This window comes from Thamnophis sirtalis, unplaced genomic scaffold (assembly GCF_051295495.1).
Source record: "Thamnophis sirtalis isolate CommonGarterSnake01/CBP01778 unplaced genomic scaffold, rThaSir2_p1.2 scaffold_2, whole genome shotgun sequence".
In the NCBI taxonomy this organism is placed as follows: Eukaryota; Metazoa; Chordata; class Lepidosauria; order Squamata; family Natricidae; genus Thamnophis; species Thamnophis sirtalis.
Window position 1 is genome coordinate 74,578,479 of NW_028261382.1, and position 22,783 is coordinate 74,601,261.

At 45.9% G+C, this 22,783-nt stretch overlaps 1 protein-coding gene across 1 annotated transcript in view; it reads right to left on the reverse strand.

Annotated features, from left to right (window-relative positions):
• Positions 1 to 1,329: 1,329 nt before the first annotated feature.
• CNNM4 (cyclin and CBS domain divalent metal cation transport mediator 4) overlaps positions 1,330 to 22,783 on the reverse strand; it is a 72,120-nt gene continuing 50,666 nt past the window's right edge. Inside the window, exons 4-8 of the mRNA XM_087706116.1 lie at positions 18,679 to 18,848; positions 15,133 to 15,229; positions 10,244 to 10,309; positions 7,777 to 7,964; positions 1,330 to 5,103 (exon numbers count right to left, since the gene is read on the reverse strand). Of these exons, the coding sequence (XP_087562242.1) occupies positions 4,897 to 5,103; positions 7,777 to 7,964; positions 10,244 to 10,309; positions 15,133 to 15,229; positions 18,679 to 18,848 (728 nt within the window). The 3' untranslated portion in view covers positions 1,330 to 4,896. The remainder of the gene's footprint in view (positions 5,104 to 7,776; positions 7,965 to 10,243; positions 10,310 to 15,132; positions 15,230 to 18,678; positions 18,849 to 22,783) is intronic.

The window sequence follows — 22,783 nt, forward strand, 5'->3', positions numbered from 1 at the left end:
TCGCTAAAACGCATAGTATTTATAAGCTCTATATCCGTGATGGCGAACCTATGGCATGTATGCCAGAAGTGACACGCAAGCTCTCTCTGTGGGCACGTGTGCCATTGCCAGCTGCTCTTCTGGTTGCTGGAACGCACATGCGCACTGTCCAGCTGGTCTTCATGGGTGCCGGAGCACCAGAAAACGGCCCGAAAAACTGCCCCAAAGCTCTTTTTCAGGCTGTTTTCAGGCCATTTTTTCGGGCAGTTTCAGGCTGTTTTTGGTTGAAAAATGGGTTGAAAATGGCCTGAAAACAGCCCCCCAAAGCAGGCATGCGCACACTGGCTAGCTGGTTTTCAGGTTTCTGGTGCTCCAGTCCACACATGCGTACACATGCATGCACGTTTGGGTATGGTTCCTCAGTGCCGAAAAGGTTTGCCATCACTGCTCTATATAATAGATTTAATTTTAAAAACTTCCCCTTGTGTAGATGCAAAACTCAAAAAAGAATTCCCCCAAATTCCGCGCCCCCTCCCCTTGCAATGTTGTCCTGCCCACAGCAGCCCCGGATGCTTCACATTTCCCCGTCCTGCAACGTGATCCTGAGTTAGGAAATAAAAACCGGCACACCAAATAAACCATGATACAAGAGAGAGAGAGAGAGAGAGAGAGAGAGAGAGAGAGAGAGAGAGAGAGAGAGAGAGAGAGCAAAATCCACCACCTGTCACTCTGCGTGAGTTCCTGCACGAGAAACACCTGAAGAAGAAATCGCAGAGAGATGCGACGGGGAACCTCGAGGTCGTAGGATGTACGTCAAGCTGGGTAGAGTATTCCCAGTAACACACCATTCTGTTGGCCGCTCCTCTGTTGTGCAAAATGTCATTATTAACCTTTAAACTTTTCCCTTTACGTAGGAAACATCTTAAGTTTTAATCCCTTTAAAATTGATCAAACTTCACTCAGAATTTGATGAGGCTCTGGAGAAAACACACTTCTGCAATATATTCAGAAAGTGCCATGAATCTTTAAACAAGGAGCCACCAAGTTCTTCATTATTTTAATTTTCTTAATTCCTAATTGTGTTCTTAATTATCTAGAGGTTACTAGATGACTCAGGAGATATAATAGTTGGCATCCATTAGCATGGTTGTAGCATTATGACTCATATAGTATTATTAGTGTGCTTTTTCCTTCCTTTGTGAGATGACAAGGGTAGTAGGTAGGGTGTCCAAAAGTAGGGTAGGATGAGCAGGAAACGACACTCTTGAAGTCAACTGGAAAGAAGAAAAGGGGCCAAACAGGGGTTGGGAATCATTTAATTCAGTTCCATGATTTCCATGGCCCAACTTCTTTGATCTCAACAAGTTAAAATAGGGGTCAAATTTGGTGATGTTGGGATAATGCCAGGTAATGCAAGTTAGACCGACAAGGTTTTTTTTTTAAAAATCCTGAGGAAAAAAACAACAATAGGAAGTCACTTCTATATTGTCCCCCCCCACCCAAATAACAGAAGTATCCATAAAATCAACAGACACCTAATCCAAATAAAAAAGAAGAAGAGCAGGGTAGGGTAGGCAGCCATCTTGAACCTAATTCCTTCCAGATGTGTTTCATTAAAAAGGTAAAAGTTCCCCTTGCACATATGTGCCAGTCGTTCCCGACTGTAGGGGGCGCTGCTCATCTCCATTTCAAAGCCAAAGAGCCAGCGCTGTCTGAAGATGTCTCCGTGGTCTTGTGGCTGGCAGGACTCAATGCCGAAGGCGCACGGAACGCTGTTACCTTCCCACCAAAGGTGCTCCCTATTTTTCTACTTGCATTTTTACGTGCTTTCGAACTGCTAGGTTGGCAGAAGCTGGGACAAGGAATGGGAGCTCCCTCCGTTATGCGACATTAGAGATTTGAACCTCCAAACTGCTGACCTTTCTGATCGACAAGCTCAGCATCTTAGCCATTGAGCTACCATGTCCCTTTAGTTTGGAATAGAGGCAAGAATTTAGTTTAGTCCATAATGCCCCAGTTGTTATCACCCATTTTATCTAGGGATGAAAAGAAGTGAAGCCTGACAGATCTGGGGAGGTTAAAACTCCAGAAGGTCAGTGGAAGCAAAAATGAAAAGAAAGCACGAGAATTTAAAGACGGCAGAGGAACAGGGATGAAAACGTTCAACTGGGATGCGCAAACGATTCCCATTTTCCAGAGATGGGTTTGCAAATTTGAAAAGACATTTCTGAATGGCAACTGATTACGAGGGCAGGGATTGAACGCAAGCACACATTCACACGTGCTCTCCGGCTCTTGAAGAGCTGGCTCACCAATTCACCATCTGGTTTTCAAGTTTGCAACACCTGCTGAAGTCTTGAGCGTTCGAACTCGCAGGAGGGGGAGTGCAGCAACAGTGAGGTTTCGAATGCAACACCTGTTCCAGTGAATGCATCCTTAAACGAAACTGCCATTTTTGCCTCTTGATCAAAGTGCTCCGTGTCCTGTTTACAAAAAGCTGTTTTTTTCTTAGTTGCCTCCAAGTTGTTCCTCAAACCGCACACCAGTCTAGGTTTGTAATTGTTTTATATCAAAATACATAATTGCACAATATTTGGCCACCGAAAATGAACTGCCCTGAGCTCCTGTTCTGATTCCAACCGTTGGAAAACAATTATTGTAAAAACAAAAAGCTGCAGAAAAGCAGAGAGGATAACATTATACTTGGATCACGTCATAATCAAATAAATTCACTCGGTTGTCCTAGATCCCAATAAAACATGGCTTAATATATATATTGCGCCGGAAACTCACGCAAATTGTCTACGGTACCTTGAAACTGCAAATCTGAAAGTTGCCAAAACAAACAGTACCTCTGGAGACAGAAAGCGAAGGGTATTCAATTTAAATCTTCCCCAAGTTTTTTTTAAAAAAAGAACAACATGAGAACAATTAACCCAGGGGTTCTCAAACTACGGCCCACGGGCCAGATACGGTCCTCTGGAGCCATGAATCCAGCCCGCATAGGACCACAAGGCTGCCCTTCCCACCCATTGGCCCCATCCTTCAGCTGGCGAACCCCATGGGATGGAACTGGAAGGTAAGGCCATTTTTGCTTCTAGCTGCTGGAGAATCCAAAAACACGATGCACGGAAGCCCCGGGAGGGGAAAACAGTGCCCCCCACCTCTGCTTCTTAGCTTGGGTTTCCTCCGTCCATCTGTCCCTGGGCAAAAATTGGCAATGCACATCCCAAAGCAGCCGCATCCCTTCACTAACCGGCTTTCCACCCGCAGGAGCATAAGAAATTAACATTTAAATTTGTGTGTCTTATTTGGACTGCTAAAATGGCCACGCCCATCCAGTCACACAGACACCTAGCCACGCCCACAGAATCAGCCTGGCACTCCCCCCACAATCTGAGGGACCATGAATTGGCTCCTCCCCCGTTTAAAAAAATTGAGGACCCCTGGATTAACCCAAACGAAGAAAACTTCCTGCAAGTAGAAAGAAACACGTGTCGAAGGACAAGCTGTACCTCTGCCCGACTTTTTTCTCGCCACATTAAGTTTTCTATTTGCAGAGTTTAAAAAAACAAAAACAGTATAGGGAGGCATTTGATCTGCCATACAACCAAGATGCAAATTTCAATTGACTTCCTGCCGTTACTTATCCTATGGCTGATTTGGTTCAGGGTTCTTGAAGCAGAAGCCAAAAAACTGGAATGAAAGGAGAACCCGGGTTGAATCAGGAAAACAAACTTTCCTCCCAAAACAGAGGAGAAGGGACAGATTCTACCAACATGGAAACTCTGGCTGGCTGCTCCTCATCAGGCATATACACCTGCTTGATTAAAGAGGGGGGGGGGAAGAGAAATGGATCTGTGATGGCGAACCTGGGGCACACTCTGTGGGCATGTGTGCCGTTGCCAGCTGCTCTTCTGGTCGCCGGCACACACATGCATGTCTTTACGGGTGCTGGAGCACTGGAAAACAGCCTGAAAAACAGCCAAAATCCAGGCTGTTTTTGGCCAAACAAACCTGGCTTGAAAACGGCCCAAAAAAACAGTCAAAAAGCCCTTTTCCAGGCTGTTTTCAGGCCATTTTTGGGGGTGGTTTCAGGCTGTTTGTGGCTAAAAAACGGCCTGAAAATGAATCCGAAAAACGGCCTGAAAAAACACAGCCTGAAAACAGCCCCCCCAAGTTGGCACGTGCGCACTGGCCAGCTGGTCTTCGGGTTTGCGATGCTCCAGCATGCGTATGCATGCACATTCATGCGCGTTCGGGCTTGGGCACTTGGTGCCAAAAAGGTTTGCTGTCACTGAAATAGATAATCCCAAATAACAAAAGTCTCAGAACTCCCTGAGATGGGAAAAAAACGAAGTCTGTCTTATCAAGAGAGAGTGGCTGGCATCTCCGTCATCCTGCATCTCTTCTGTGCCACCTTCGTAGCCAAGGGCTCCTTTGGAAGGGCATCTTTTCTCTGGTGGGGAAGGCAGGCCCCACAAGGCAAGTCTTCTGAAGTACCCTTGGGCTGCACCGAGGCTCGCCTTCCTCTCCATTGAGTTAAAAACCAGCACAGAGAAGAGGGAGTCTTCTTGTCCTGCTAATCCAAATCACTGTGATGCAGGCAAAGGAAGGACCCAGAACGAAGACGGGGCCTGTCACCTTAGAATAGGTGGCTGAACTACTGCTTTTTACAAGGCTGGCTGGCAGGCCAGCTTCTCTTCTCAGTTCCAGACCACCTGGCTGGAAAAATAAAAAATAAAAACCACAGGGCAAGTGAGTCGGAAACGTTTCCGGAGAGGGCAGATGGAAGAGGCTACCTGAGGTTAATAAGACGCACAATCAGAATCTTCTGTGGGCACTTCTTCGTGTCTTTGGAAAGGAAAAAGTAAGCCAGCTGGACCATGGGGGACCAAAGTGCCCCTAACGCTGAGGTCAGACCACGTTGTCGGAAGGGTTGTGGTTCGTCTTTTGATGCTGGCAGTTCCTTTCGTTCAAGAGGCCAATCATCTCGTTGTTCGAGCGGGTGCCTGCCTTTTCGGGCAAGGAGGGGTCCGATTTGGGGGGGCTCCCATCGGGGGTTTGGGGGCAGCTCTCCAGGCGGGAGGCCAAGAGACCGTTTTGGTACTGGAGGCGCGTGATCTGCCCGGACAAAGAAAGAGAGAGAGAGAGAGAGAGAGCGGGTGAAGAAGCGTGATTAAAATAAGGATCATTAGAACATGAAAACAAACGACTATTCATTTCAGATTAACAGAGTTGGAAGGGACCTTGTAGGTCATCCAGTCCAGTCCCCCACCCAAGCAGGATGTCAGGGTTCCAAAAGCATCCAAAATTAAATCGGAGTCCCAGGCAAAGTATCCCTCAAAGTTCCAATTTATTAAGAGAGCCATGTTGGCACATCTGGGAAAACCTGGATATGAAAGCTTCCCAGTTTTCCTCACCCAGTTGAAAGTTCAAGATCTTGCCCCCACACCCACAAGTCCATCACATGGTCCAATCTTCCACTGCCATGCTGGCAGTTCCACCCACTGAGTTCCGGTCAGGTGCAGAGATGCAGAGACAAAGGATGACCTTGGCTTTCTAGAAAGTATTTTGTTATGGCTATATATCATCTAACTCTGTACAATCCTCCCCGGCCATTTTCTCACAATAGAAAATGCACAGTAGAATAATAGAAAGTGTGGCAGGCCTGAGATCCAAAAGAAAAGATGGCTGCAGGCATGACACAGGAGACCCTATGCCATTTTTGACAGATGGCAGTCCAGTCTCTTCTTGAAAGTTTCCAGTGATGAAGCTCCCACAAATTATGCATTACAGGCAGTCCTCAACTTATGACCGGCCACTCTAGATTTGATGTTCGAAGGACCAGCCTGCCGTGCCTTTGCCAACGAAAATGAAGTTGGCTCCATTTTGAGCCGCGACGGCCTCCTGCAACCCTTTCCCAGCAAAAATGGAGCTTGAAGAGGCAGCCTGGGCTCCGTTTTCAGCAGCGACAGCCTTCCCAGGGTCCATTTTCGCTAGCAGAGGGCTGCAGGAAGCCATCGTGGCTGAAAATGGAGCCAATACCATTTTCACTGGCAGAGGCACCACAGGCCGGTCCTTCACTACCTCCAGGGTGGTCCTGTGGGGTAGATTTAAGCACCTTGTGGGCCAGATGTGGGCCACGGGCCTTCAGTTTGCCACCCCTGCTCTACAGCATAATCCCATCCATGTACTTCAGAAACAGAATATTTTACTGAATCCCGTTATCTAAAACCAGAAATGCTCTTCCAAATCTTTACATACAATACAATACAATAGCAGAGTTGGAAGGGACCTTGGAGGTCTTCTAGACCAACCCCCTGCCTAGGCAGGAAATCCTATATTGTTTCAGACAAATGGCTATCCAACATCTTCTTAAAGACTTCCAGTGTTGGAGCATTCACAACTTCTGGAGGCAAGTTGTTGCACTGATTAATTGTTCTGTCAGGAAATGTCTCATTAGTTCTAAGTTGCTTCTCTCCTTGATTAGTTTCCACCCATTGCCTCTTGTTCTGTCCTCAGGTGCCTTGGAGAATAGTTGGACTCCCTCTTCTTTGTGGCAACCCCTGAGATATTGGAACACTGCTATCATGTCTCCCCTGGTCCTTCTTTTCATTAAACTAGACACACACAGTTCCTGCAACCATTCTTTATATGTTTTAGCCTCCAGTCTCCTAATTATCTTTGTGGCTCTTCTCTGCACTCTTTCTAGAGTCTCCACATTTTTTCTATATCGTGGCGACCAAAACTGGATGCAGAATTTCAAGTGTGGCCTTACCAAGGCCTTATAAAGTGGTATTAACACTTCACATGATCTTGATTCTATCCCTCTATTAAGGCAATCAAATAACTAACTATTTTTTGGGGGGTGGGGGGGACATGTAGGGGTGGGTTCCGGCTTCTGTTACTGCCGTTTCGCTCAGGGACACACTTCAAGGGGGGCACGCTACTTGCATGCATGCACAGTAGTATACAAATTGCTTCTGCACATGTGCAGAAGCAAAAAACAAGATGGTGCCGCCGATAGAACCAGTTTGGGGGCATGCCTGGCCAAGTTACTACCTACTCGGCTGAACCGGGCCGAACCGGTAGGAACCCACCTCTGGAAATATCATCCCTGAATTAAAAACTCCACCAAACGCATGGAGCAGAAGTCCTGTTTTCAGGGGGCAAGCGTTGTAGGAATGTCTGTGGTCATGCCTGCAAGCCATCTTTTCTTTTTGAATTTCAGGCCTGCCACACTTTCTACTGTAGGAAACCGGGAGGGCGGATTATATGGAGTTGGATGTTACGTAGCCATAACAACATTCTTCTTAAAAAAACCAAGGTCATCTTTGTGTCTGCACTTGGCCGGATCTGGATGGGAGAAATCTGTCTTTGTGGCAGTGGGAGATTGGACCATGTGATGGGTGTTGGAGCAGGATCTTGAATTTACAACTGGGTGGAGAAAACCCGGAAGCTTTCAGATTCGGGTTTTCCCAGATGTGCCAACATGGCTCTCTTAATAAAATGCAACTTTGAGGAACTTCTAGCCTTGGAGTGTTATTTATTTATTTGGAATGCTGACATTAACCTGAATCTCGGGCTGTTCCAGGGTCAGAAGCTCGGACAGAGGAGGTCCACTTCCTAGGCCCCCCTAGATGCCATTGCTTGATTGATGGCAGCTGACCCTGCCTGATTGCACAAGACCCACATGTCTCTATTTTGAAGCAAATCTGCTTTTACGGTATTTGAATGCATAAAACTGAGAATAAGTTCAGTTTAACTCTTGGGAGACTCAGGCCTAAAGCTCACCTTGACATACTGGAGATCTGTCAGAGCACGAACACTGAAGTCCGAGAGGTTCTGGGAACTTGCGATGACATTAAGCTGGTTGTTGCTGCCACTGATATTGGAAGAGATGGACTCGGTGCGCTCATGGTAGCAAAGGGACGCCGAGCGGTTCAGATTACTCATGTGAGACGGAGAACGTATTTCTGAAACTAAACGGAGAGGAAGATAATGCAGGAATCAGGTCAAATTACCATATTTTTCAGAGTATAAGACGCACCTTTCCCCCCAAAAAGAGGGTGAAAATCTGGGTGCATCTTATACACTGAATACAGCATTTTTTGGTCTACTGAAACACCACCCCCTTCACAAAATGGACGTGCAGAGCCTTTAGAAGGCTTGTAGAGTGCTCCTGGGGGCTGGGGAGGGCAAAAATCCTGATCCTGAAGAGGAAACTCAAATATTTTGACCACCTAATGAGAAGGAAGGACTCAGTGGAGAAGAGCCTCATGTTGGGAAAGATGGAGGGCAAAAAAAGAAGGGGACAACAGAGAAGGAGGTGGCTGGATGGAGTCACGGAAGCGGTCAGCATGAGCTTAAATGGACTCCGGGGAAGGTAAAGGACAGGAAGGCCTGGAGGAATGTTGTCTATGGGGTCACGATGGGTCGGACATAACTTCACAACGACAACAACATTGAGTTGGATTCTGGGAGTTGAACTCCACAAGTCTTAAAGTTGACAAGGTTGGCAACTTTGCTGGCTGAGGAACTCTGGGAGTTGAAGTCCATAAATTAATGAGTTGGACATGTGGAGCTTTCAGCTAAACCCTTCTTCTAGAGGCTCATGGGAACAGCATCTCCTTTTCCAATTTTTTTCTCCATTAACAATATGAGGTAAATTATGCGCTGGCCAAAAGCGAGCTTCCATAGCTGGTCTTGAAGCTGGCTTCTGCTCCATCGCTACCCTCATAACTCCACATTTTAGGGCAGTGTTTCTCAACCTTGGCAACTTGAAGATGTCCGGACTTCAACTCTCAGAATTCCCCAGCCAGCATTCGCTGGCTGGGGAATTCTGGGAGTTGAAGTCCGGACATCTTCAAGTTGCCAAGGTTGAGAAACACTATTTTAGGGTCTAAGGATCCCAATACATAGTTTGGAATGCCGTGTGATCAACCCACTCTTCAAAGTTAACAGAATTTAAATTTGGCTTCACTAAAACCAGGGGTGTCAAACTCAAGGTCCGCAGGTGGGATGCGGCACGCAGGGCGCTTAAATCTGGCCCATGGGGCCAGCCTGGAAATAGAAGGAGCCTTTGGCAGCCAAAGTGTGCCATGTGCTCCCTTTTCGACCTGGACAGCCTCCTGCCAAAATGAGGCAGGGGGGCATGTTTGAGGCTCCCTGCACCGCATTTTGGTTGGCAGAGTGCTGCAGGAGGCCGTCCAGGTCAAAAACAGGGCACAGAGGGGCCACACAAAGCCCCCAGCACTCCATTTTGGCCAGCAGGGTGCTGCAGGAGGCCATCCAGGTAGAAAATGGGACCCGAGGGGGTCGTGTGAGGCCCCCCGCACCTTGTTTTGGCCAACAGGGTGCTGCAGGTGGCATCCATCCCCTCTCCTCCCACGGCCAGCCCACAGAGAACTACAATGTTGATCTGGCCCTCGAAGAAATCCAGTTTGAAAACCCTGACTTTAATGGTTTAAAGCACACGTGGACGCTGAATGGTCCCTCCCTGTCTGGGAATAAATAGAAGGAAAGGGGAGTGGTGGTCGTAGGAGACAACTGTTCGTATTTCTGGAGATTTTGCTCATTGTGTTTCATGCCACAAAGACTGCTTGCCAGAACTTCATAACCCTTTGGCTGTGAGTTCATGGTCTGGCAATTATCACAAGGAACTGATAAGGTCTGTTACTCTTTGAAGGACTCTTGCCTGGACTTTTCGGTGTGTGAATGCCATTAATTCACAGGAGATAAATAAAGAGGGGTTTTTTGTGACAAGGAATCTGTTTCTTGTTTCTGCTAAGACTGGGACAGAACAGGTAGGTTATTTCGGAGATGTGAGGAGACACCTGGAAAAATATGGCATTCTTCACTTAATCGTCCAAGGAAAGATTGAAGGCAAAGGAGGTCCAGGCAGAAGAAGAACATCATGGGTTCAAAATCTAAGGGACTGGTTTGGACAAAACTCAGCAGCACTTTTCCATACGGCTGTTGATCAAAATAGGATTGCCAACATGATCGCCAATGTCCCATAATGGAGGAGGAGGAGGAGGAGGAGAAGAAGAAGAAGAAGAGGAGGAGGAGGAGGTGGAGGAGGAGGAGGAGAAGAAAGAGAAGATACATTTGGCCTAGATGAGTCTTCATTTCCAATCTCCAAGCATCTTTTCATGGAATTATGGCATTCTTTGGTCAACTCTCCTGCACCTCACCAAGCAAAGCATTCATGCGTTGGCACTCACCCGCCCCCAAGCATCAAATGCATATATTTTTTTACCTGACAGCTTGGAATGCAAGGATCCTCTCTGTATAATGGACTGGGGCTGGGATCTATCCGGCGGTGCTACAGGCACACAGAATGGAGGGGAAGGAGGAGGTGATGGAACCGGACAAAAGAGAGAGATGCAAAAGGAGAAACAAAAATCAACAATAACATTGCCGTGCACGGAATGACAACATTACAAGTAGTTCTCGACTTATAACCATCATTGAGCTCTGAATTACGGTTGTAAGTTGAGCCAAATGGTTAAGCAGATCATCAAATGATCGCACGTGAGTTTATGCCTTTTTCCACCACCCCACCCCATCGTTTGGTGAATGTGGTAAAACAAACACTGAAGTCATAAAGTGAAAGCTATGGTCACTGAGTGAATGTCATCGTGGTTAAATGAACCCAGTGGTTGGTGGTTGGTTTTTGCTGGAAATTAGAAGTAACAGTTGGTTTCCAGCTAAAAATGTCACAAATTATAGTCGTGTGAGCACAAGTTTGCAGGAGATTACCAGACTGAGCCTGAGGGTGGAGTCAAAAGCATCATCAGCTTGGAATCACGATGCCTCTATCTATCTATCTATCTATCTATCTATCTATCTATCTATCTATCTATCTATCATCTATCTATCTATCTATCTATCTATCTATCTATCTATCTATCTATCTATCAATCATCTATCATCCATCCATCCATCCATCCATCTATCATCCATCCATCCATCCATCCATCCATCCATCCATCCATCCATCCATCCATCTATCTATCTATCATCTATCTATATGGCTCTATGTATGGATGTTATGTTCCAGCATAACTCTGGAACGCCTCAAGCAATTTCAACCAAACTTGGTACACAGACAACTTATGCTCTGGAAACAAATACTGGGGTGGGGGAGAGACTCCTGGGGTATGGGTGTGTGTCTGTGTGTATGTTCCAACATAATTCTGGAACGCCTGGCCCATTAAGGAGAGCGAGTGTGGCTTCCTAGAGCGGCAATTGTTTGTGATATCAGTTCCTTCGCAGCTTCCTCTGGAAAGCCCTCCAGTGGACCAATGGGGAAGTGCCTGATGGATTTGGGGCAAAGTGCCAGGATCGTAGACAGGGCGAGGAAGAGGAGCGCATGGGAGGGGGAAGGGAGAGGACAGGGATGATGGGCGTGGGAGTAGGGGGAAGAAAGGCCCCTCTCAATGGCTCCTGGTCAGACAAATGCTTTGACATCTATAAATACCTGGGCAACGCCGGATTATCAGATGGTAAGAGTTATAATTCCAGCCCCCCCCCCCCCCTTTCAAGTCCGTTGATGCTTATCTGGCACCAATTGCCTTCAGCATTGATAGATCAGTATTTTGGGTACAAGTAGCATGAAAAAAACTCATCGTGCTTTGGAAGTCTATCTTGGCTCCCGGTTTTTTTGCGTCTGATGGGGCCCTGCAAATGACTTCAAATGCAGGCTGAGGGTCAAGTCCAAATCCAATTCACGTGATCCAAAGGGGTTGGGGCATCCATCAGAAGTCTGAATCCAGGTCGTAAGTACAGGTAGTCCATGACTTACAACTACAATGGAGCCCAAAATTGATGTGGCTATGCGAGACATTTGTGAAGTGGGTTTTATGATTTTTCTAAGAATATTCCAATAGTTTAATGCAAAGAAACACTAGGGGAGAAATGATAGCAGTCTTCCGATATCTCAGAGGTTGCCACAAAGAAGAGTCAAGTCAAGATATTCTCCAAAGCACCAGAGGGCAGAACAAGAAGCAATGGGTGGAAACTAATCAAGGAGAGAGGAATTTCCTGACAGTGAGAACAATTAATCAGTAGAACAACTTGCCTCCAGAAATTGTGAATGCTGCAACACTGGAAGTTTTTAAGAAGATGTTAACTAATCCTTTGTCTGAAGTGGTGTAGATTTTCCTGCCTAAGCAGGGGGTTGGACTAGAAGACCTCCGAGGTCCCTTCCAACTCTGTTGTACTGTTATTCATTTGTTAAGTGAATCACTGCAGTTTCTAAGTTAGTAGTCCGGTTGTTAAGCAAATTTGGGTTCCCCGTTGACTTTGCTTATCAGAAGGTCCACGAGATCACACGATCCCCGGGATACTGCGACCATCATAAATATGAATCAGCTGCATGACCCTGGGGATGCTGCAATGGTCGTAAGTGTGAAAAATGGTCACAAGTCCCTTTTTTCAGTGACCAATTAAGCACTGCCTATTCTGCAGAGGAAGCTGTAAAGCTGAATGTCAGCCACTAGAGGGCGGAAACCTAACACTGAATGTTACTGAAACCAGAAGACTCAACTTTAATCAAAAAAGGACATTGGCAGCTGGAGAGGAGAGGAGAAACTTTCCCTTGGGGCAGTTTTATTGGTCCTGTGTGTGTTTTCCCTCCCATTGCATTAAAAAGCTTGTTCAGGCTGAGTCAATTGCTCAAGAGCTATGGAGATTCTCTGTCATCCAGGTTGTCCCAAAAGTGTTTTTTCAGGAGGCAACTGGACTTTCTTGATTTTTTTTTTCTTTTGAAGACATTCTGCTTCTCATCCAAGAAGCTTCTTCAGCTCTGGCTGGATGGTGGGGAATGGAAGGATGTATACTCCTTGCAGACAGCTGGACACCTGCATCCTTTTAGAGGGTTGTTGATGCTTCTTGGAGTTTTTCTGTATTCTCAGGGTCACCCGAGTTCCCGTAGTCTGCATTTTTTCTCTCTGGAAATCCATTCCTTCTCCCGCACCATTCCAAGGATGCTCATCCCAAATTGTATAGCTAAAGTCTGTAGAGATTCTAAGTCATCCAGATCACGGTTGTCCCAAAAGTGCTTTTTTTCAGGAGACAAATGGACTTTCTTGTTTTTTTTCTTTTGAAGCCATTTCACTTCTCATCCAAGAAGCTTCTTCAGCTCTGACAGGATGGTGGGGAATGGAAGGATTTATATTCCTTGCAGTCATCTGGTCATTGGTACTCTCTCGGAGAGTCCTTGAGGCCACTTGGAGGTTTATCTGTGTCCTCAGGAGTCACCTGAGTGGTGCAAATGGGTGTGTGGAGTCTTCTTGGGACTCTTGAAAGGACTGTGTGGAGGATTGGAGAAAGATGGTCTTGCATCCCTCCCCCTCTGTTGAGAAGGAGCTCTTCCATGTTAACACAGTTGGCCACAGAGGGGTTAAAGAGGCCATTCAGTTCATTCAGGGAGGGTTCAAAGATACGACGGCACTGAAAAAAGTGACCTATGACCATTTTTCACCCTTAGGACTAGAGATGGTATTCAGCCGTTCGGACTGGTTTTGTCAGCCTCCGCTTTGCTGCTGCTTCGGCTGCCATTGAAACGGGGAGGGGGGGCATGGTATTTGGGAGGGGACTGATTGTTGTGCTGGAGGAAGATTCTTGAGTTTGAACTGTCCACCTTACTGCGCATGTGGAGGAGGAGTGTTTCCCGCCAAGGCCAACGGCACCAGCATTCCATCCTAGTGATGCCTTTCGAAGTTATCTCACACCTGACACTTGGGAGAATTATGATTGGACTGTACATGGGATGCCAAGGGGAGGGGAATGAATTATACAATATATTATTTGCTTTCGCGCCTAAATAATCAGACTTCACTTTGCTTCGCTTCTGATCATTTATAATTAGTAAAAGTACACTTGATTTCTACCAATGGAGTCCTGTGGTCTTCTTTCCTGATTATCGAATGAAGGAGTGCTGACAGGTTTGCCCAAACCAGTAGGGAAATTGTGGGGGGGCCTGGGGGGCCACCCATCCACCCAGGCTCTATGCCATCCTATTTAAGCACATTTGTGAGGCCAGGTGCATGCAGGCGCGAGGCGGCACTGGTGTGGCAAACCAGTGGTAACAAAATGTGAAACCTTCTGCTGCTTAGGACCATTGCCACATCCTCATGGTCATGTGATCAAAATTCGGATGCTTGGTAACTAACTTGCATTTATGACGGTTGCAATGTTATGTGATCCCGTTTTGCGACCTCCTGACAAAGGGGAACCCTCATTCACCTAACAACTGGGGTTACTCACTTAACAACTGCAGTGATTCCCTTAACAAAGAGGGCAAGAAAAATCATAAAATGGGGCAAAATCCACTTAACCGACGTTGTGGTCATAAGTCAAGGACAACCTTGTAACCTGCTGAGGTTTCTTGATTTTTTGGGGGGGTGGTAAGGCAAAAATCCTAAATTTTGGGCTCCTTCTCTTCTCTGAGCTTAGTTGTTTGCCTGCAGATGTTTCATTACCCAACTACGTAACATCATCAGTGCTTATTCAAAACACTGTAGGGAGTTAGCACCCACCCCTCTCCTAGGAAAATGAGATACTTTAGGAAATATTAAAAGGACATTAAAAGGGAGGCAGAGACTCAGCCCCCACGCCTGCCCCCCCTTTGTCAATGAGCCATTAAAGGCCTGGGCCAATCTATTCTACATAACAAGGATCCACCTCCTTCAGGCAGAGCCATAATAGGAATTGTCCAAAGCCCTTTCATTACATCATCACCCAGCAAGAGTCAACCAAGCTTGGGACTCAGGACAGCCTACCGAGTTGCCATGGGAGTCTGACAACCAATCAGAATACAAGCTCAAATTCAAAGTCCGAGGGAGGGCATAAAACCCAGAGCATCTCCTCTCTTTTTTTCTTCTTCACCCAACCTCTTCAAGACATGTGATCCTGTTCACCATTAAAACCTTCTTTCCAAGCAGTCTCCATGTTTCCAATGTCTTTTTCCCCACTTGGAACTGAAGCCGGATGGACACTTCCCCCCCCCCACAACACTGAATAGATAAGTGACTCAAAGAATAACACTTGGAGGCTCACTCTGTGATCTGGCATTTTCCTGGGCCTCCTCTTGCGCTGCCCCCCCCCCACCCCAATGCAGCCAAAGTGAAGTGGGGAACTTACTTGTGACAGCTGGACTCAAAGCCGTCACTCCGTAATAAGAGAACGGTCCAGTTTCAAACTTCATGTTCTCCTTCCCGGCTTCTACCTCCACTTTGCCCTGAAAGCAAAGATCAAAATAAAAGTCAGGATAAAACATCACCAGTTTAGCAGCTTTTCAGAAGTCTTTCAGTGCAGCTAAAGAAAATGTTGAAGGTTATTATTTTAGGGAAATGGATATGGGGTTGCATTCCTCCCCTTTTATATTCAAAGGTGTTTTTGATCTGAATTGGGACCTTACTTTGCAGAATAAAAACGGTAGCGAGGGCGGGGGATATCTCTGTTGTGGCATTTCCAGTGGCAGACTCAGACAGTGAGGAGGTTGGGGAGGAACCTGGGCCAGTCCTGGAGTCTGGGGAACGTTCGGATGAGGGCTCTGTGTCGGAGGCAGAGAGGGAGCCAGGGCCGTATGCCAGTTATCAGCTGCCTTCAGAGTCAGACATCAGTGGGGCAGAAGAACAGCTGGAGCCTGTTCCCAATGTTTGCATGCGCAGAGCTGCCAGACGAAGGGAACAGCTAAGGAACAAGGACCGACTCGGGAGTAAAGATACAGGTGGCCGTTGAATGGCCCTTCCCCTAGGGAATAAAAGAGGAGCGAAAGGGGAGGGGAGTTTGCAGGAGACAATTAGTTCAATTCATGAGGGTGAAGATCTGTTCCTGACTTCCAAGTAATTGCTGCTACATCATGGTGTTTGGAAGATATCGGCCTGGCAGCTCTCCAAGCCGAATAAAGGTCTTTAGTGGTGAAATCTTTTGAAAGACTGTTGGCTGGGACTTTGCTGGAGAGGAATTCACTTTAAACTAAACAAAAGGTGTTTTATCAGGATGAGGAGTTGGCTTTGTGCTTTTGGGAAGCCTAGGTGAGAACAATCTTTTGGGGAAATGGTCCTCATTTCCAAGCATTGCAATCTTCACCAGGAGTAAATTGGAGTTTAAAAATAAAACAGAATTGCAAATGTAGGGGCTTCTATCCAGATTAAGATAAGGGGGAGAAGGAGGTATTGAAATTAATACATAGTTCGTGTTTTTTTTACACTACGGTCAGTGGTGGGATTCAATTTTTTTTACTCTTGGTTCTGTGGGCGTGGCTTGGTGGGTGTGATGATTTGGTGGGCGTGGCTTGGTTTGGTGGGCATGGCTTGGTAGGTGTGGCAGGGGAAGGATACTGCAAACTCTCCATTTCCTCACGATCAGCTGGGACTCAGGAGGCAGAGCATAGATGGGGTCAGAGGTGGTATTTACCGGTTCTCTGGACTACTCAAAATTTCTACTACCGGTTCTCCAGAACTGGTCAGAGCCTGCTGAATCCCACCTCTGACTACAGTTCACATTTAGAGCCAAGAAAGCAAATTTTTATTCATGCATTTATTGGTCTGATTTATATAACTGTCCAACTCACTTTTATGTGATGCCAGGAAAATTCACGATCGAACAAATTACATATATAAAATAAGCAATGAATAAAAACAAAACACATTACAGATGAGCTTCATTTAATCCAGGTGCATCCAACTTTGGCAACTTTTCAGACTTGTGGACTTTAACTCTCTGAACTTCCCAACCAGCCTGATTTAACCCTTGATGTAATCTATCATCCACTCAACCAGAAAACAGCTCTAATACCCAGAGTTCCAACCTTGGGCAAAAAGCCAAATATCCAGGATCTTACAAAAAGCCAAAAACAGAGATGGGCCAATCTAATCTCAGAAGCGGGATAATGTTCAGAATGACGGGCACCATAGCAAAAAAAATGGCTGGGGAGCATAGCTGGCTGAGGAATTCTGGGAGATGAAGTCCACACTCCGTAAAGTTGCTAAGAAGAATAGGATAGAGCTGGAAGGGACCTTGGAGGTCTTCTAGTCTAGCCCTCTGCTCAAACAGGAGAACCAATATTATTTCAGATAAGTGGCTGTCCAATCTCTTCTTAAAAACCTCCAGGGATGAAGCACCCACCATTTCTGGTCGCAAGTTGTTCCACTGGTTAATTGTCCTCACTGTTAGAAAGTTTCTCCTTAATTTAAGGTTGCTTCTCTCCTTAGTTAGTTTCCATCCATTGTTTCTTGCCTTGCCTTCTGGTGCTTTGGAGAATAATTTGACCCCCTCTTCTTTGGGGCAGCCTCTCAAATACTGGGAAATTGCTATCATGTCCCCCCTAGTCCTCCTTTTCTCTAGACTGGCTGTATCCAAATCCTGCAACTATTCTTCATATAGTTTAGTCTCCAGGCCTTTGATCATCTTGGTTGCCCTTCTCTGAACTTTTTCCAAGGTCTCAAAATCTGTTTCGTATTAGGGCGACCAAAATGTGTTGTAGTATTCCAGGTGTGGCCACACTAAGGGTTTTATAAAGTGGCACTACTGCTACTTCATGTGGTCTTGACTCTATGCCTCTGTTTATACAACCCAGGATAACGTGGATAACAGATGGATAACAGAAGCTTCCCGAGAACAAAGGATGGACATCCCTGACTTAAAGAGTATTTTGTTACTACAGCGGTTCTAACAGGTTCCGTGGCCTGTACAATTAGAAAATCTGTTTTATAATACCACAGATGCTAGTTGGAGCTTAATCTAAGCCCACAGAATTCAGAAAAACTATATTCTGTTGATTTAGAAGATGAGAGTTGATGGGGTGGGTGGGCATTCTCAGCCAAATATCACAATTAAGATGCAACAATTAAAGCTCTTTAAAATCTCCTGCTGTTTTTTTTCTTCTTAATAGCAACTCTGCCAAGGAGGACGAATTCTGCTCATATTTCCCAGGCTCAAAGCTGCTACGAGATTCCATGGTTTGCAAATGAATGGTAGAGAAAGGCCCGGATTTCACCCTAATCCTTCCACCCTGGTTAAACCCAGACCTACACAGGGAAATTTGGCATGCACCACAATGCCGTCCCATGCATCACGCCATTGCCCAAAGGATGCAAACAATGTAACCTCATTATTGAGCAAATGAGTCGAATTACATAATCTGAATTTAATGCAGATAACCCAAGTTTCTTCACAGCATGAAGGAAAGTTATAGCATTGGATGAAGTTTCATCACTGTAGGAAGAAGAATTGGCAGAGCTTGGGAGGCGGAGTTAAGTGAGTCACCAGCTTGGAATCGTTAAAAGGTAAAGGTTCCCCTTGCACGAATGTGCTAGTGATTCCCAACTCTAGGGGGCGGTGCTCATCCTTTCAAAGCCAAAAAGCCAGCGCCAGTGGCTTGGTGGGTGTGGTGGGGAAGGATACTGCAAAATGCCCATTCCCCCCCAATCAGCTGGGACTCGGGAGGCAGAGAATAGATGAGGGTGGGGCCAGCCAGAGGTAGTATTTGCCGGTTCTCCAAACTACTCAAAATTTCCGCTACCGGTTCTCTAGAACTGCTCAGAACCGGCTGAATACCACCTCTGCTTGTGATGCATGTGACATCACCCCAAGCCCAACGTGCCCCTAAGACCCCCTTCTCCTCCCACTTCCGTAAGATTGGTCCCCTCCTTTTCCGGTTGAATCTGGAGCAGCCCCCGTTACCTGAAGGATGAGGATGAAGAAATCGGCTGGTTTGTTCCGGTTGAAGAGGAAATGCCGGGGAGACTTCTTGTCCTCCTCGTCGAATTTCAGCTCATTGATGACGTCACGGTGCTTAAGAAGGCGCAACAGGATTTTTTCCGAAATGAAAGCAGGTGTGAACTGCGTCACCTCTGGAGGGATAAAAGAACAGAGGGTTGATATCAGTGGCTCAGTGGCTATAATGCTGAGCATGTGGGAAAGATCGGCAGTTCAGTGGTTTGAATCCCTAGTGCCGCTTAACGTAGTGAGCTCCCATTACTTGTCCCAGCTTTTGCCAACCTAGCAGTTTGAAAGCATGTAAAAAATGCAAGTAGAAAAATAGGAACCACCTTTGGTGGGAAGGTAACAGCATTCCGTGGGCCTTCAGCAGTAAGTCATGTCGGCCACATGACCACGGAGACCTCTTTGGACAGCACTGGCTCTTTGGCTTTGAAATGGAGATGAGCACCTCCCCCTAGAGACGGGAACAACTAGCGCATATGTGCATGGTGAACCTTTACCTTACCAGTATTTGAGGGGCTGCCAGAAAGAAAAGGATGCACTTATTTTCCCAAGTAACAGAGGCAAGACAAGAAGCGATGGATGGAAACTAATCAAGGAGAGTTGGAAAAGTGAAGGGAAGAGTACTAGGGCCCCATTTAACAAAATGAAATTCATTATAGAGAAAAGTGAAGTTCTACAGTTAGGTAAGAAAAACCAAAAGTACAAACTGGGTGAAACTGGGCTTAATAGCAGTCACTGTGAGGGGGATCTTGGAGCCTTAGTGGACAATCAGCTAAATATGAGCCAGCAGTGTGCGGTGACAGACAAAAAAGCCAATGCAATCCTAAATTGCACTAATAGTAGGATTAAACCTCAAGATCAAGTGAGGTACTAATACCCCTCTATAAAGCCTTAGTAAGGCCACACCTAGAGTACTGCATCCAGTTTTGGTCACCACACTATAAAAAGACGTTGAAACTCTAGAAAGAGTGGAGAGAAGAGCAACCAGGAGGATAGGGGCCTGGAGGCTAAAACGTATGATGAACGGTTGCAGGAACTGGGCCTGGCTAGTCTAGTGAAGAGAAGGACCAGGGGAGACAGGAGAGCAGTCTTCCAATATTTGAGGGGCTGCCACAGAGAGGAAGGGATCAAGCTATTTTCCAAAGCACCCAAAGGCCAGACAAGGAATAATGGATGGAAACTGAGCAAGGAGAGATTCAACCTAGAAATAAGGAGAAATTTTCTGACAGTGAGAACAATCAACCAACGGAACAGAAATTGCCTTCAGAAATTGTGGGAGCTTTATCACTGGAAGCTTTCAAGAAGAGACTGGACTGCCATCGGTCAGAAATGGTGATGGGTCTCCTACTTGGGAGGCGGGGTTTGGACTAGATGACCTACAAGGTCCCTTCCAACTCTGTGAATCTGTAATCTGGGTATATTACTTTGTGCTCCTGAAGAAAATATTTGGCTCTAATCCGTAACAAAGAAACAAGGAACAGAGCGGCTGGAATTCCCACAAGAGCTTAGTGCTAAGATGTGCTTCATGCCAAATTAATGTCTACACTTTAGATTGCACACTCTTAAAGAAGTGGGATGTGAGCGAAAACAGAAACATCAACAAATGTGTGCTAATTGGCACAGGAGAAGTGGCAGCCTTGAAGGGACGGCTTTGCAATTAAGATTGATCCAAATTTCTAAGGCAATGTAACTGGTATTTTTTAAAAATTAAATCAATACAGGTAGTCCTCAGCATATGAGCCCAACCGAGCGCCAACATTTCTGTTGCTAAGTGAGATCGTTGTTTTGCCCCATTTTATGACCTTTCATCGCTATTGTTAAGTGAATCCTTGCAAGTGTCAAGGTAGTAACACGTCTGTTACATGCATTTGGCTTCCCCCTTTGCTTGGTAGTTCGCAAAAAGGAATCACGTGACACTGCAACCATCAGAAATAGGAGTCAAAAATTCAGCCAAGCATCTGAATTTTGATCATGTGACCACAGGTATGGCTCAACATCCATTTTTTATAGGTGCGAAAAATGGTCCTAACTCACTTTTTCCCCCAGTGCTGTTGTAACTTTGCAGTGTCACTAAATGAATTCTTGTAAGCTGAGAACTTATCTGTAATTCTTTCCTGAAGATAGTAACCATAGATAGGGAGGAAGTACCATATTTTTCAGAGTATAAGACGCACCTTTCCCCCCCAAAAAGAGGGTGAAAATCTGGGTGTGTCTTATACACTGAATACAGCATTTTTGGCCTCCCAAAACACCGCCCCCTTCATCAAAATGGCCATGCATAGCCTTTAGGTAACTTCCAGAGTCTCCTGGGGGCTGGGGAGGGCAAAAACGAGTAAAAAATGGACAGCTTTTTGCTTGTTTTTGCCCCCCCCCCAGCCTCCAGGAGCACTTTGGAAGCCTCCTAAAGGCTATGCATGCCCCTTTTTTTGGCAAAAAAATGAGCCTTTAGGTGGCTTCCAGAGTGCTCCTGGGGGCTTGGGAGGGCAAAAATGAGTAAAAAATGGGCCATTTTTTGTTCGTTTTTGCCCCCCAGCCCCCCAAGCTCCTAGGAGCACTTTGCAGGCCTGTCAAATTCTCTGCATGCCCCATTTTCAACGTGCAGAAGATTGGGAGGTCTGCAGAGAGCAAAAAGTTTTTTTTTATTATTATCTCTTCAATCTTGGTGCGTCTTATACTTCGGTGCATCGTATACTCCGAAAAATACGATAACTTGAGATTGGTTAAAGATGAGTATTTATGTTTATATCATCTATTATATCCATATATATGACTGCATCATTTTCTCTTCTTTTCTGAAATGTGAATTATGAGCGCATTCTTTTTTTTGCAGAATTACTCCCACAGAGTTACGCCCACTATTGTTTCTCCAGCGCGCACCATTAACAATTGTTCTGACCCAGGCTTCCTTAAAAAGCATGAAGCAGAGTCTTGGTCCTGGAAAAACTCCTTTTATTTACATGACTGTGAATTCCTTTAATTCACAGTCAGCAAGGCTTGGCAAACGGCCTTTCCAAGGAATGTTTATCAACACGAACCTTATCTCGTTTGGAGAGCTGCCAGATAACTAGCAGGGCAAGGCAACACTTGGCACAGAGCCTCTTAAAGTCACACACAGAACTTTCCACTCTTGAAATGACCGAAGGAACAATTGTTCCCTGCAAAAGTCCCCTCCCCATTCGCTCCTCTTTTGTTTCCTATAGGAGGGGCCAATCACTTCCAAGATGTGGCTTTACTCCTAAGTCAACCCTGCTTTTTTAGTTGTTCTTGTATTCTGGCAGCTCCGCGCATGTGCACACTGGGAACAGGCTCCAGCTGTTCCTCTGCCTCACTGCTGTCTAGCTCCCTCTCTGCCTTCAATGCAGAACCCTCGTCTGAGGTTTCCTCAGCCCCTAGGACTGGCCCATGTCCCAGCCTCCTCACTGTCCAACTCTGCTGCCAGCTCCACTGGCGGCTGGCGGGCCACAACAACAATAAATACTGCAGTGAACCTTGATTAGTTGCTTTGGGTTCTGGATTTTGATTCCACAATATTTTCTGGCCAATTGTTGGAATTGAAGCTCTATCTGTAGGAGACGGAGTTAAATGTGTCATTAGCTTAGAATCCCTACGTTGCCACAAATGAACCTTTTTAAAATTCCTTTGGCCTTTCTCTAGTGCCAATTTAATGTCCACCATTAGTTGACTAGATTCTTGTGCACAGTTGTGAGTAATACATTTTTCTTGACTTGACTTGGCTTTGGGGAACACAAGATGTGCTAATATTTTTGGAGGTTAAGACTGCAGAAGAAAGTGTAAGAAGCTGAGGATGTACCTTAACAGTTCCTGATGTTTTATACAGAGGCAATTCCTTCCCTCCTTCTTCCCTTCCTTTTTTTTTGTTTTTTTATAATACATAATGACCATTGAAAGATTTCAGGTCTATTTTTAATGGCTATCATCATCATCATCATTTAACGATCCCATAATCCCTTGTGGGTGGAGTCTGGGAAACTGAATGAAGCTAGCAGAGTGTTTACTGGCCGATTGCTCTTCTTGTCGCCAGGGCGGAGTTTTGTTCAGCAGA